General features: G+C 40.5%; 2 protein-coding genes across 2 annotated transcripts in view; one reads left to right on the forward strand and one right to left on the reverse strand.

Annotated features, from left to right (window-relative positions):
- rad52 (RAD52 homolog, DNA repair protein) overlaps positions 1-3334 on the reverse strand; it is a 6541-nt gene extending 3207 nt beyond the window's left edge. Inside the window, exons 1-10 of the mRNA XM_079345172.1 lie at positions 3217-3334; positions 2878-2946; positions 2103-2204; positions 1741-1834; positions 1585-1652; positions 1335-1453; positions 1142-1217; positions 835-1061; positions 562-752; positions 93-173 (exon numbers count right to left, since the gene is read on the reverse strand). Coding sequence (XP_079201298.1) covers positions 93-173; positions 562-752; positions 835-1061; positions 1142-1217; positions 1335-1453; positions 1585-1652; positions 1741-1834; positions 2103-2204; positions 2878-2931 — 1012 coding nt within the window. The 5' untranslated portion in view covers positions 2932-2946; positions 3217-3334. The remainder of the gene's footprint in view (positions 1-92; positions 174-561; positions 753-834; positions 1062-1141; positions 1218-1334; positions 1454-1584; positions 1653-1740; positions 1835-2102; positions 2205-2877; positions 2947-3216) is intronic.
- A 1568-nt stretch (positions 3335-4902) lies between these two features.
- prr5a (proline rich 5a (renal)) lies at positions 4903-13531 on the forward strand. Its single transcript, XM_079345171.1, has 11 exons — positions 4903-5163; positions 6253-6395; positions 8357-8482; positions 8574-8654; positions 9184-9232; positions 9377-9434; positions 9965-10056; positions 10183-10323; positions 11178-11313; positions 11415-11684; positions 11783-13531. The coding sequence occupies exons 2-11, from the start codon at positions 6253-6255 to the stop codon at positions 12070-12072; spliced, it is 1386 nt and encodes a 461-aa protein (XP_079201297.1). The 5' UTR covers positions 4903-5163; the 3' UTR covers positions 12073-13531.
- The last annotated feature ends 325 nt before the right edge of the window (positions 13532-13856 follow it).

A 13856-nucleotide genomic window follows, 5' to 3' on the forward strand; every position in this document is an offset into this window, starting at 1 on the left:
CACTGAGGGATGCTGGCTGCTACAACGTGAAGAGATGCAGGTTTCCTCACCACTAACAGCACGTGGAGCCCTCTGCTGGAGGCCTTAGGTACCTGCTAAATACTCATCTCTGCTGCTGGGCTGCCTCTGTCCCATCGCGCTGATGTCAGTGAAGGCAGGGGCTCCTTCATGAGCTGGAGGAATGGAAACCACTATTGAAATCAACTCTGGAGAAAAACATGTATACACTGCATAGTAACAATTAGAGATACAGACAGTAGTCTTATCTGTGAGGCTTATGGCACAATAAGTCTCCCACATTGTTACAAAGAAAGGTTTCATCTGGTAACCTCTGTCACTGCAGACAGAAGAGGACACCTGCCGCTCTGTGGGTAAACATGCAGTGAAACCATTTGTACAAGAGAGACCAGTTATAAGATGAGATGGGACTGGATTTATTCTTGTGCCGGGTTGAACAACATTATTGACAGTTTCGACTCAGGCCTAGGATCTGCTAATGCAAGCTCCAGGTAGAGAGCACACTGATATAGATCTTAATTATATGACACGTGAAACTCTAACCTCCTCTGGATCCTGTTCCGATAGCACCCTCCATGTCCTCAGACTTGGTTTGGTCTGGTTGTGGCTGCATCCTCTTGGCCTCCATCTCTCTCCTGAACTTCTGCTGAAGTTGCTGCTGTCGAAGCTTTCTCAACTGTTTTGGGTCTGAGTGGCCTGCGGACCCGACAACTTCCACCGACTCTGCGACAGGTCTTGTGAAGCAAACACATTAGGATTAAACTGATGTTAGAGAAGTTTCTGGCAAAAATAGCAACTAGACCTGCTGATTGTCACCTGGTGATGGCGTTCTCGCTCTCCTGGTCTACAGCAGGGCCCACGGCGTTAGGAGTGCGCACTTCTGAACAGTTCTGGTTCAGGCGTCTGGGCTCCAGTGGCATTCTGCCTGGACCCGCTGCAGATACTCGCTTTTCTTCACAGACCAGACTGGAGAAGCGGGCCTTCTCCACTGAAGGCTCTCCCTCACAGCGTTTAGTCCGAGCCGGGTCCAGAGGAAGAGGAGGCTTCGTGCAGAGACAGGATTTTAAATCCTGAGAATCGTTCATCGATTATAAACTTTCAAAATGTAGTAACTGAATCTGACCTGTTTGGGGATTTTGTTGATGGCTATGAGGTACTCCTTATTCAGAATGCAGTTTCCTAAAGCATTTCCGAAGCATCTCAACACACAGAAACACAAGTTAATCAGCACAAGCCTTGTGTCTGTCTATATTTGAAAAAAAGCAAACTTTTTTTTTTTTCACGCTGTGCAGATATAAAAAAGACATTTCCAATACTTGAGTGCTCTCTTCATGCCATCGGTGACTGCTTCCTTTCTAGCTTTCTCCAGTGACAGAGCTTTAGACTTCAGTCCCTCACTGACTCCGTACCCTACGTCCTCGTGAAACGCCCCGTCCTGCACAGAGAGTACACACGCAAATCAGTGCAAACCCGTGGAGGAGCATGAAGGCCACATAATCTAGATTTTAAAGAATATTCAGCCAACGTCACGCAGCATAATTGCTGAAAGTACAAACAATACCCAACCTTCAGCTGCACTTTGATAAACGCACTGACTCCAACGTAGAACTTTCCGTTGATGAGGTCGACAAAGTCTGTCATAAAATAAGCCTCGTGTTAGTCTGACGGTGGGACAGGAGTTAGACTCTCAACAGGGTCAACAAGAAGCTCCTTCAGTCGTACCGACATTCTGCTGAGAGATGGAGTGAGACCACCCATTGTATCCAAACATCTCATTAGCCAGGCTGATCACACGATGTCCCTCAACATAGCACACCTGCAGGAGTCCATACATGTGCGGAGAGGGAGGTAGAGCAGAGACAAATAGAACCTTATTGGTACAACTTGAGGAAAAATGGACCTCATGAAGGAAATGTAAAGAATCAAAGAAGAAGTGATAGAAATCAATGGTACACTTGTAATAATAATAACCCAGTTAAAAAAGAAATACAACAGACTTTGACTGTAACATTTCAACAGTCGACTTGCAACGTGCTCCACAGCGGCGCAGAAAACAAAGACAGAGACACAAAACAAAGACATGCCTTCTGTCCTCCTCCTGCCACTCTGGTACTGATGTACTCCGGGCCCAGCTTCTGCTGCAGAGCATTGTGCACCGCCTGGTACTCCTCAGCTGTGTAGGAACACTGAGAAACACAGGACCAGTTAGGAAAGAAAGCCTTCTGCTGTAACAAGGACAATAGATTTTGAAAGGCCATTTGCATCTGTTTTCGCCGATAGAGATGGTTGATGTTGAGCATGCAGTGCAACCTTGTGTGAGTACTCATCTCCCTTTAACATTCCTGTGCGGTCTCTCATTTTTCAACAGCAAAGTAAAATGGATTTCATAAATCTATGTGTTACGATGAAAAAAAAAAAAAAACAACCTAAAATGCTTCTCAGTTTAATCAATTATCACGAAGAGCACGTGTTCATCCAGGAGATGTCAGCAATTTGATCAAACACACAATAAAAATGTATCATTTAATATAGACGTTTTATATAACCGGTTTGTAATGTTGTCCATCATAGTGATGGACAACATATGGTGTAAATTCTCCTTTAGTTTTAAATCTTTAAACAGCAGAGATTGAAACACAGATATCAGATGATATGAAACCTTAAAGGTGGTTCCACATTTATTTAATTCAATAAGATATCTGGGTGAAACATTAGAAATCATCCATTATAACTCTACACACTGCTTCAGTTTGAACCACACTACTTCGAGAATGACAGGAAGTACAGGATTTCACAAATAAGTTAAACAAGTGATGAAGATGAAAGCTCAGCTGTGTTTATTTTCGTTGTATGACCAACCTGTCCGAAGGTGTAAGGAGCAGAGCTGGCTCTCTCCTCAGAGTGACTGGACATGACTGCACAGCTCTCCTAAAGACACACAAACAAGCAAATAAATAAAAGGACAGGCACTGGTTACTTTCATGTAACTGAACTGCTAATTCATTTTAATCATGGGTAAGAGGACTGCGGTCAAGCCAGTCGGACGTAGCTTCTTATTTCATGCAGTTTAAACCTCACATGAACTGAGCTGACTCAGAAGTGAAGCCAGCAGCAAATATCTGTATTTACGGTCAAACAGTCTCACATTACAGAGGTAAATAACATAAAGTAACGTGAGCATTATTTACACAAACTCACCGGATAAACTACTTCAGAGTATCTGCATCCTTTCAGCTCAACAGGAAGAACTTCTGAACTTCCCGCTCGGGCCGCAGGGGGCGGGGCTTAATGCCGCCTTCAGGACCGTCGGAAAAAAGAACTGCAAGTAAAATGTCGTGATAGAGAAAGTGTTTTCTGTTATTGATGATAACATGATGTAGGTATGTTGTACGCTATGGTGTGATTATGTTTTGTTGATGCGATTTCTCGACCTTTTATTGTAATCACACTTTTCATAAATAATAAGCAAGCCAATACCATGATAACAAACTAGTTATGGTTATTATAGAAACGTGAAATACAGGAATACATAACAAATGCTTTATGAATATCGTATGAATATAAAGTTACATTTTTTAGAAAAATACACATTTTCTCGTCCCTTCTGTCTGTAATATGACCTATAAAAGCAGTGTTTTATAAGGGTGAAGTTTGCTGTAGGATAGTTTACCTAACTATAGCGGGTTTAGTTTATTAATAATAGGTGCTATAATAAATGCTTACTGACGTGTCTGTAAATATTAACACAAATGTTCTCCTGTCGGCCAATTGTTCTAAAACATGTTCTTGTGCACTTATTTTGATGATTAATGAGAAAAAAATATATAGATAATTCAAATCAATTAGGAAACTTGTTATGTGACCCAGTGAATTCAAATAAACACCAAAAAAGAATACTTAAGGAGGCCATCATGTATACAGAGCATAGACATATACATGTCTATGATACAGAGTACCTGCAGAAACCAGCTCTACATTTGCGTTCAAGGGAGATGTGTAATTTACAGCGTTGGTTTTGTTTTAGGCTTATGAAAAATACATCCTAATGTTTATAATAAATAATTTTCAAAAAAGATGTAGGTTGGCTACTGCTGATGTTTCACATCGTTTATTTAAAAATAAACTCTTTCTACAATGAACCGCTAAGTCATTTTTAATTATGTTCCTTTGTTTTAAATGTATAGCTTCTAGTCTTCGTCTTGGCTATCTTTAATAGCCGCCCTATGATTAAAACAGAATAACACAAGGTGTATGTGGACTAAATGGCATATTTGATGTTTGGTTAGTCGAATATTCACACACCCATACTGCCCACTCTATTTCTCATAGAGACTAATGCACAGCGTGCCTGTGTTGGACCAGTTTAGTTTATCACGAGAGCCAGTTATTGAGGCTAAATCACCACTCGTGGAAAAGGGGGATTATCAGCAAAATGCCCGCTGACAGATGGTAGGAGACCTGCTGAGTTAAACGGCATAGATTGGGGCCAGTGCCAGATGATGGCGTGTGTTTACTATATCCCACTTTGTTTATGCAGCCACATGCATACGAGGACAAAGCAGAGTGACGCATGAAGTCCTTTCTCTTCTACCAATGCCTTAGCTGCACACCTGACGATACTGCTGAGAAACAGCATACTAAGACCTCAGTAGTTCAGGTGAAAGCTTTTGCTTTCTTTGTGGATGGTTGTTTTGTAAAAGGCCTGTAGGCTATATTAATCCCTTCGTTTTCACACTTCATGAATACAGTGAAATAGATCCGGGCATGCCCACTGCAGGCCGAAACTCGTGCTTTAACTTAGAACCCAGTAATTCCCCTCTTTTGCATACAGCTCTAACTACAATGCGCGTGCACGCTACGCTCGTGGCCGCACTCAGGTTTTGCTTTGCATCTCGTCAAAACAAAGCGGGTGCGAGCCATACAGACCGAGCCAGCACACAGCGCTGCGTGCTTCATGAATGAGTCCCCTTCCACCGCACCGCAGGTCGGACCCTTCATCCGCCTGCACCCTGATGCCCATGTGGGTGCGCAGACGGGCGGGGAACAGTAGAGGAGCCAGCCGTCTATGAACTCGGACAATACCCGACTAGAAGGCCTACTACATGACCGATTCATCCCTCCAGAAGCAACACAGGATACGGCACGGTGAGTGCAGGGTGGGCGGGCAGAGGCGCATGACATACGGCAACTTTGTGGCCATTATGATCCAGGTTTTCTCCCTAAGTGGACTTGGTGCTGCCTCTCCGCGAGGCTGTGTACACATTAACAAGACAGCCACGTTGATCACAATGTCTTATTGTCGCGTCTTCACAGGTAGAAAAAATAGAAAAGGCTCCACGTACGCACGACTGGTTGTACATTCCTCCCTGTAGGACAAACGTGCACTGTTTACCGCATGTCTGGTTGATTGTTTATCTTATTCAATATTTGAATCAACAGCGGAGTATTAATAAGCCAAGTAAGCAATAAAGACTAATAAAAATGAAAGTGGCATCGTTCCGACTGTAGTGGCCACTGGCCCCTAAGAAACAAGGAGGGGTGAACAAAAGCAGAAGTGCACAGACAGAGGTGGCATGGCATTACGGGTAGACTGTAGTCTATGTCTCTGACTGAGATGGAAGCAGATTAATCCCCCAGAAAACACACGTTATCAATGGCAGTGAGGAGTGCTGCTGCTGTGTCTTTGTCTGATGAGTGACAGCCCAGACTGTTGTTCTCCCCTCCGACCAGGGGATGGTGCTTTACTGTGTACAGTATTTTTCTATGGGGAGACACCCAAACAGACTACAGCACTGTAATAAAATACTTCATCATGGCTCCCTGGCTTTTACTGGAAGAACACTCATACTGTACATGTTCACACATGCATTTCCTCATTTGTTGTCTGATGGTTCACTATGATTGCAAAACACTCCTATCGTGTTGAAATAACAGTCATTGACAGAAGGAGGAAACCATTTTTTTTCACTCTCTTTTAAAGAGGTTACACGTTTGGCTTGTTTTCCTTTTAGTGCTCATTTGACCTAAATTTCTCTGTCCAATATTTATTTCAGTCATTGTGTCACCATAGCACACAGGCCGTGTCAGGGCTTTAACTCTTCACTGATACCTCTCCTTTCTTTTTAGAACCTGTGTAATCACCTCTGTTTGCTCTATGTGCCTTTCAATGATCTGTGTACCTCCAGTCAAATCTTTATCACCCTTTCTCCATACTCCCACCCTCTTATATTTCAGATGCTTGATGGACTCCGGAGGAGGCATGCCTCCCGGCCCTCCTCAAGACCCTCCTCCCGGCCCCTGTCCCTCAATTTCAGCACTTTTTCGGCACCTCCCCCGAGCCCGGACATGGACACCGCCAGTGATCATCCAATCAGGAGGTAAAGGCTCAGTTCCTGGGATTAAAATTTCACAACATACTGCATCCTGGAAAATGCATGAAACATTAATGAGTGTTCATAAAAATCCCGCCAGCTCTCCTCCCAGAGGTTTTCAATTAGCTGCTGAGCTTTGCATGCAGCACATGTTGCCCAAACAGTAATGACTCCTGCTGGGGTGTTTTATTGACTCATCTCCTTACGTGTTTACATGTCATCTGTTTGTATATTTGCTTTCTATGTTTTTTTGGGGGGGTTGATTCGAAAAGGCGAAAAGTAATTCTATTCTGTCACTGCTAATAGCAGAGTTTCTGGACTCATTTCTTATTTTCAAGTATATTTTTTAAGGTAATAATAATTAATAAAAAGTCTAAATCAGTCTCGTGGTCCTGAATCGTAGTAAGTATTTTAAAGAAGCCATGTGTCTTCGAGGGGACATTATCTTATAATGAGTTAGACCAACTAACTGACCCAAAATTTGCTGAATGCATATTCTATGTAGGTTTGCAGGCAAATTAGATAGATAGATAGATAGATAGATAGATAGATAGATAGATAGATAGATAGATAGATAGATAGATAGATTCAAGAAATAGCGAGCATGAACAGAAATGCCAATGCATGTCTATGGTATTCAGAACAATAGTTTAAGCACTATAATTACACTGTACACTATTCTTACAGTAAATATAAAGCTACCACTAGAAACATGTTAGCTTAGCATAAACGTAAACGAGGATTACAGCTACCCTGGCTTCATCAAACGATAACACAAATTGCAATTATGTTAAAAACATACATGAACTTATTACTGTTTTTGTCATTCTCGCAAATTGTTGACTTTAAACGCCCCCTCTTTTGGCTTCATGGGCCTTATATCTTTGCTTGAAGACATTTCTTTGCTTGGGGGAAAACATTCAAAAGTCATACTGTAAATAGTCCAGCATATGATCCAATCATTTTACCCTTGTACAGAGCCCCTTTAACCGTTTAATATTTGAAGTTTTGAAGCTAAGCTAGGCTGGTAAACGGCTGTCTGTAGCTTATTGAAGTAAGAGTAGTCAAATCTTCTCATGTAACACTCAGAGAGAATGTATGCTGTAGTTTTCTTAAAATGTGTTTGGTCAACTCGTGCTGTGCAATCAGACCTGGTTCAAATTCAAGTTTTTTAAATATTTTAATAGAAATCAGAAATATTTCTTGAGATACCAAGCTTCCAAACGTTTGAAAACGATGTCAGAAAAATAAGCTTAAGAGCAGCAGAATATTCTCACCTGATGGAGCAATGCATCCTTTAAAACTTAAATTCCCGAGGAGACTTTTAAGTTGTTATAAAAGCCAATAAACTGAATATTTGAGAACTCAAATATCATTGTCATTGAGATCCTTTTTTACTTTTGTTTGTCCTCCACCAGCTGTGTGGAGAGCAGGAAACCTTCTTCACTGTCCTGTATTGTTTCACGGTTTCCTATCCCTGTTGTTGTCAACAAGCTGGAGGACTTCCTATTCCACCTCCTCACCGTACTGTTAGAAGCACAACAAAGACGCAACTACTTTAATCTGCTCATTTTGCACTTCTGTGGCATTTGTACTCTGCATAGATAATTGTTTGCATCAATGTCGGCATTGTTCTGAAAGAGAGGCAGAGGAGGAAGAATATGCTCTCATCAGTCCATGTGCTATCGTTTTCTCCTTTTTTAGAGTCTTGGGCCACCTCTCGGTTTGGCTCCACCTTTCCTGCTCTTAACAGCCTGCCCCTCTCTCGGCATGCATCATTCTGTCCTACTTCTCTCATCCTCTGTCACCGGCTGCTCTTTGTGTTGCCATTGTGTGTACTCTCTTAGACTCATCCCTCCGGCTCTCTCCTCCTGTTTCTTCTCTGTGTGTCTGTAAGTCAGCTCATAGCCTGACCTTCTTTCTCTCCTGTCCGGTACTAAGTGCATACTCTGTTTCTCCCTCATGAGGACTCTGCACCGGCTGAAGTTGATGAGCTCCCCCAGCCTCAGCGAGCTCGGCAAAAGTGAGAAAAGTTCACCAGAAGACAGAGGAGAGAAGCAGAAGAGGGCAGGAGCCAACGCCACCTGGAACAGGTACACAACACAATCCAGGTTCAAAAGCAGTGGCCTTAATACAGCTGTACATTTGTGATGTTTTTTTGTTTGTTTGGTTTTTTTGCCACAGTATCCACAATGCTGTCATAGCAGTCTTCCAGAAGAAAGGTTTGGCAGATAATGAACTCTACGTACTCAATGAAGGTGTCCGGTAGGTTTAGAAACAACTACACACCCTCAAACAACAGAGAGAAAAACATGTTTTTAGTTTGTTGATGTCATTTTGAGCTATAATTAGAATAATTACAGTCTGTCCTGCATTTGCTGCCGAATATTTTCTTGTGAATTAGTTTGTTTGTTTGTGTGTGCGTGATGTACTATGGGCCTGGGGAGTCATGTGGTCCTTTCAGATATCTCATTATCTGCCCAAACCAGACCCATCACTTCTATCACACCAGCCTCCATTAGAGCCCAGTAAATGAGTTTCTATGTACCGAGAAGCCATGAGGAGGCGGACACACACACACACACACACACACACACACACACACACACACACACACACACGCTAGTTAAACTGTAACTCATAATGCAGGAACACGTGGGGCTTAGTAGATTAACATATATATTTAGTTTGTATTAAATGAAACTGCAGATTCATGTTATGTATGGGTTTATCAATCAGCAATTTTATTACAGGCACTGTGTCTGAGACCTAAATGCACTTTTTTTTTCTTTAGGCATCTGCTGAAGACTGAGCTCGGGTCCTTCTTCACAGAATACCTTCAGGTAAAGATTTGTATAAAAACTGGGATCAGAGTGCGTAATAAACCACTTAGATGGGACTCATTTATGACCTCTTACTTCAGGTCACAGTGTTGTTGTTTTTGCTTGATAACAATGAGGTGCTTTTTTTATTTTGATAATTCTCAGAACCAGTTGCTGACAAAAGGCATGGTCATCCTTCGGGACAAAATACGATTCTACGAAGGTATGACTGATTTGATTCACTGTAGGTCACAGCACAATAAAATGTGATACAATACCATCTTACAATCGTATACTATCATGTACCATACCATACAATAATATATCGAACCATTCCTTTTTACCTCCTCATTTTCCTTACATGCGTTTTTATCTTTAAGGTCATCTTACTTCTTTTAATATTCTTTGAGTCACTTCATTTTCCCTCAACCTTTTATTGTTGTGGTGTCTTGGTTCTTATTATTGTTGTTATGAATACTTCTGCATGCGTCAAAGCACTTTATAAACCCTTGATTTTAAAGGTGCTATACAAATAAAGTTATTATTATTATATACCATACAATAGTATTCCCTACCATACATCTGTAAGCCAGTGAACATAATTTGGCATCCTTAGACAGTTCTGTTCAAGAGATTTACACACAGGTTTGCATACAGTACCTACCACACTAACCACTAAAGACAGTTGTGTTGTGATCTGTGCCAGTGAATTAAGCTTTAATGAGTTTGTTTGTTACTGTGTGATCGATGCAGGCCAGAAGTTGCTGGACTCTCTGGCAGAGACCTGGGACTTCTTCTTCTGTGACGTCCTCTCCATGCTGCAGGCCATCTTCCATCCAGTTCAGGTGCAGCACTGTCCTGAGAGTGGCCTGGTTTTTAAGACAAACAAACTGTGTGATTCTACATTTAATGAATGATGGTTGCTGTATCTTATCTCCTCTCTGTTCTGTGTCCCTGATTGATAATTGAAGGGTAAGGAGCCCTCTGTCAGACAGCTTGCTCTGCTTCACTTCAGGAACACCATTGTCTTGAGTGTAAAGCTAGAGGACGCTCTGTCTCGAGCTCGAGCCCGCATCCCCCCCTCTGTTACACAGATGCTGCTTATTCTTCAGGTAGGCATGCAGCTAATGAGAAAAACTAACCCAATTGTTTGCTTCATCAGTTGTTCTGTATTCTCCCAACAAGACAAAACATCCTCCAAGTCATGTGTGAGAGTTTTACATGGGGACGCTTGTGACTGCTGCTAAGCAGAAAAGAACAGACCTTTAGCAAAGCTGGTGAATACACTGTACAGACTCCTGAGACTTAATGTCACAAACACAAGAAGCATAGAAATAAAACATCTAAAGTGTACTTTGTAGTCGGTTTTGTAAACAGTTATTCAGCATCTAAGAATGGTTTTATTATCCTGATTTTTATCTTAATCATGAACCGTTTAAAAAATGAAAGACAAAGATTCTTGATGTTATAATATATATCATATAATGTTCTTTTTTTTAAATAACAAGTTTAAAAATCTACAGTGTGCTCAGAAACTACAGAGATTGATGCAGTTAGAAAAACTGAATCAAGATAATTGTTTGTTTTTATTTTGAATGGAACAAAGATATATTTAAAAACTCTACTTTTCATTTTAAGCAAACAAAAACTACATCCACAGGAAGAAAAAAAAAATTAGATTCTAAAGTGACATTTTATTAGTTGGATTGAATGACTACATTATATTCTCAATTATTTTTCTTTTTTTGATTGTATTTTCTTCTATTTAATTATTCCCTAGTTATTCAGTTAATAATGAATTAGAGGAATGCATCATCTGAAAGCTGTCAGAAGAATTTGTTTGATTAAAACTATATAAATTATTTAGATAGATTTCTGTTCATCAAATGTGTTCTTATTTTTGTTTCTTTAGAACCAATGAAAAACAATGTTGTGACAAACAGCCTTAAAATCACTCTGTGTTTAGGGCGTCCACGAGTCCCGAGGTGTGAATGAAGAGTACCTGAGGCTTGAGTCTTTGGTTCAGAAGGTGGTCTCGCCTTACCTGGGCACCCATGGGCTTTACTCTGAAGATGGTGCTGAGGCCAACTGCTGTGTCTTGGGTGAGTAAGCGTGAGCAAATAAATGTAAAAATCAGAGTTATAATGGTGTGTCTTTAAAGAGACATGAATTAATCGAACCCTCCTTTTCCTGTCGTCTTTAGAAAAGTGGGGATGGCCAAAGTCTGCAGATCAACCGTTGAAGAACCCTGTGGTACGATCGAAAAGCTACAACATCCCTCTGCTGCTGACCCCGGTGGCCGAGTATGACCCTGATGCCAGCTCTGTGGGCAGTGGAGGAATTAGGCGCCACTCAGCCTGTGAGATTATATCATGCATGGAGGAACAGGGACTGGCTTACGCTGAACTGGCCTCAGGATCTGAACTGTCTGGCCCCTCCTCCAACAGGTTGTGTGTGGCCTCTCAGTTCAATGGTATGGCACAGATTAAACTGTCAGATGGTGGTTATAAAAAGAAATACAAACGTTGCATTGTAATGATCCACGGTAATCCAGAGACCTTCTCTTCACAGGGATCCTACAAGCAGGATCGAGTGGCCTGAACTTGCCTCTTTGCTCTTCGTCCATCCTTCCCCTTCGTTCCTCAGGAGCTCTGCACGGCACAGAGGCTACGACAACAATGACTGATCTCAGTATGGGTGCATCCTCCACGCCGCCCAGTGAATCATCCAGCCCAGAAACCATAATTGGACAAGTGCTGGAGTCTGCAGACTCCGACTCTGATGGGATATTTATTGATTTTCCTCCTCACTCCTCAGAGGCTCTTACATACAGCCATGAGAGCAGACAGAGCACTGTGTAGCTGTGGTTGCCTTTAGGAATGCACCCACAGTGTGTGCAGTAATAGTCTATGATTATTACAGATTGAACAAAGCTTATTTTCATTTAAGGGGTAACATCTTTGTTGCTTGCTGTAGTAAAATGACTTGACAAAACAAATCCATTCCAAAGTGCTTTCAACAGCAAATGAAAACCTCTCAAGCCTTTGTTAAAAAAAATACAAGACAAATCCCAGATCAACCTTTTCAAGTCATTAAAGGACTTTGACGTTTTACCAGGTATTCATCTGGAGGACACTTTATTTCTGGCATTAGCTTTTTAACCTGAGCTTTAAAAAATGTCAGCTTAACAAGCCACATGAAGTTCCTAAGGGATAAATCTAAAGATCTTCCACTTTTATATTGACTAAGAAAATCCCATTTAAAAAGTCCAAAATCTGCAGCAATTTCATCCGACAACTATCTGGCCTGTAGCCAGAGCTGCTTCTTTTCTGCTTTAGACCTACGTTTTCCAGAAACTACTGAAAACACAACAGTTATTTTTGTGTCTTCAGTAGAAATTGGGGACAGAAAATAGTGCTTAACAGTACAAGATTTACTCCTGTTTAAGTTATATACTTGAAACTACATTACCCATCTATTAAAGACCTTAAAAAACGTTTGTGACAGAATTTTAAGCAGATTTTCAGTATGTCCAATTGATTCAACAGTCAATAATATGCTTTTAACATAGACGATTAAATTATCATTAACCTAATGTTAAAATCAAAGCAGACCCCAATATCAGTTATTAGGTTTTCACAAAGCATCGATGTCTCACCTCTATTGAGGATATGGATGTTTTAAACAACATTTTTATGTAAAATGAAACAAACTTTACATATTTTATAAAGAATTGTTTTATGAATTTGAACCTTACATCAGCTTTGTATTTTCTGTTTACGCTTTGTTGTTTACCTCTTGGCAACACATTAATGGGGTTTTGCTCTCACTTTTGTACGACATACTACAGACATGTGGACTTATACAGTATATTGTTTTCATTGCCAGCGGCAATAATTTAAAATGAACATCTTGCAGCAAACATTAGTGTGACAGCATTTGTTTTTATGCATTATCTGGATACAGCAGGAGTTTGAGGAGAGTTATAGTAATGTTAATTGTTTACATTCGACTAAGACATGACCATTTTGGATGAATGTCCTCTCACACTGTATTTTGCACCACCACTACCTTGTACATAAAAGTGCATTGTTGTTTTTTTAGGACAGCTAGATAGTGTAAAGTGAGCTTTAAACTTTAAATAATTCAGATTTTACTAAGGGCTTTTTCACTCAATCTTTTTCAAATAATGTTTTACCTCAAGCGTTTTGTACTTGACTTTTTTTTTGACAATCTATGATGTCTATGGAGTTGTACTTTTTATTAATTTGTTATACTAGCCCAGTAAAAATTAAATACATTAAAACCGTATTTAAAACATGTGTTATCAATTCTGTTTATTAGGATTTATTTAAAAAAAAGGTATATGAAAAAGGGGATATACAGTTGCAGTTGGATTACATTTTGCTGATTAGATCCATTAGACCACCAATGCTCAGGGTTTTAGACATACTGGAGGGACCAGAGTCAGTTCAACATGTGCTACTTGAATGTAATAACTAAGGATGGAGGGAGGCTTTTCTGCTAGGATATATGTAGTGGAGGGAGGCTATACATTTCACTTTAGAAAATATGTTAGGAAATGCATTACAGGGTACAAGCTATTATTTAATTAAATTAAATTAAAACTTAATTAATGTATAGC

This window comes from Symphodus melops (assembly GCF_947650265.1).
Source record: "Symphodus melops genome assembly, chromosome: 6".
Taxonomy (NCBI): domain Eukaryota; kingdom Metazoa; phylum Chordata; class Actinopteri; order Labriformes; family Labridae; genus Symphodus; species Symphodus melops.

Bases quoted from the DNA above. Each gene is read 5' to 3' on its own strand.
- prr5a (XM_079345171.1), top strand. From the start codon at position 6,253: ATGCTTGATGGACTCCGGAGGAGGCATGCCTCCCGGCCCTCCTCAAGA. The intron at 8,655-9,183 runs GTAGGTTTAGAA...TTTTTTCTTTAG, and splicing joins GTACTCAATGAAGGTGTCCG to GCATCTGCTGAAGACTGAGC. The intron at 9,435-9,964 runs GTATGACTGATT...TGATCGATGCAG, and splicing joins CAAAATACGATTCTACGAAG to GCCAGAAGTTGCTGGACTCT.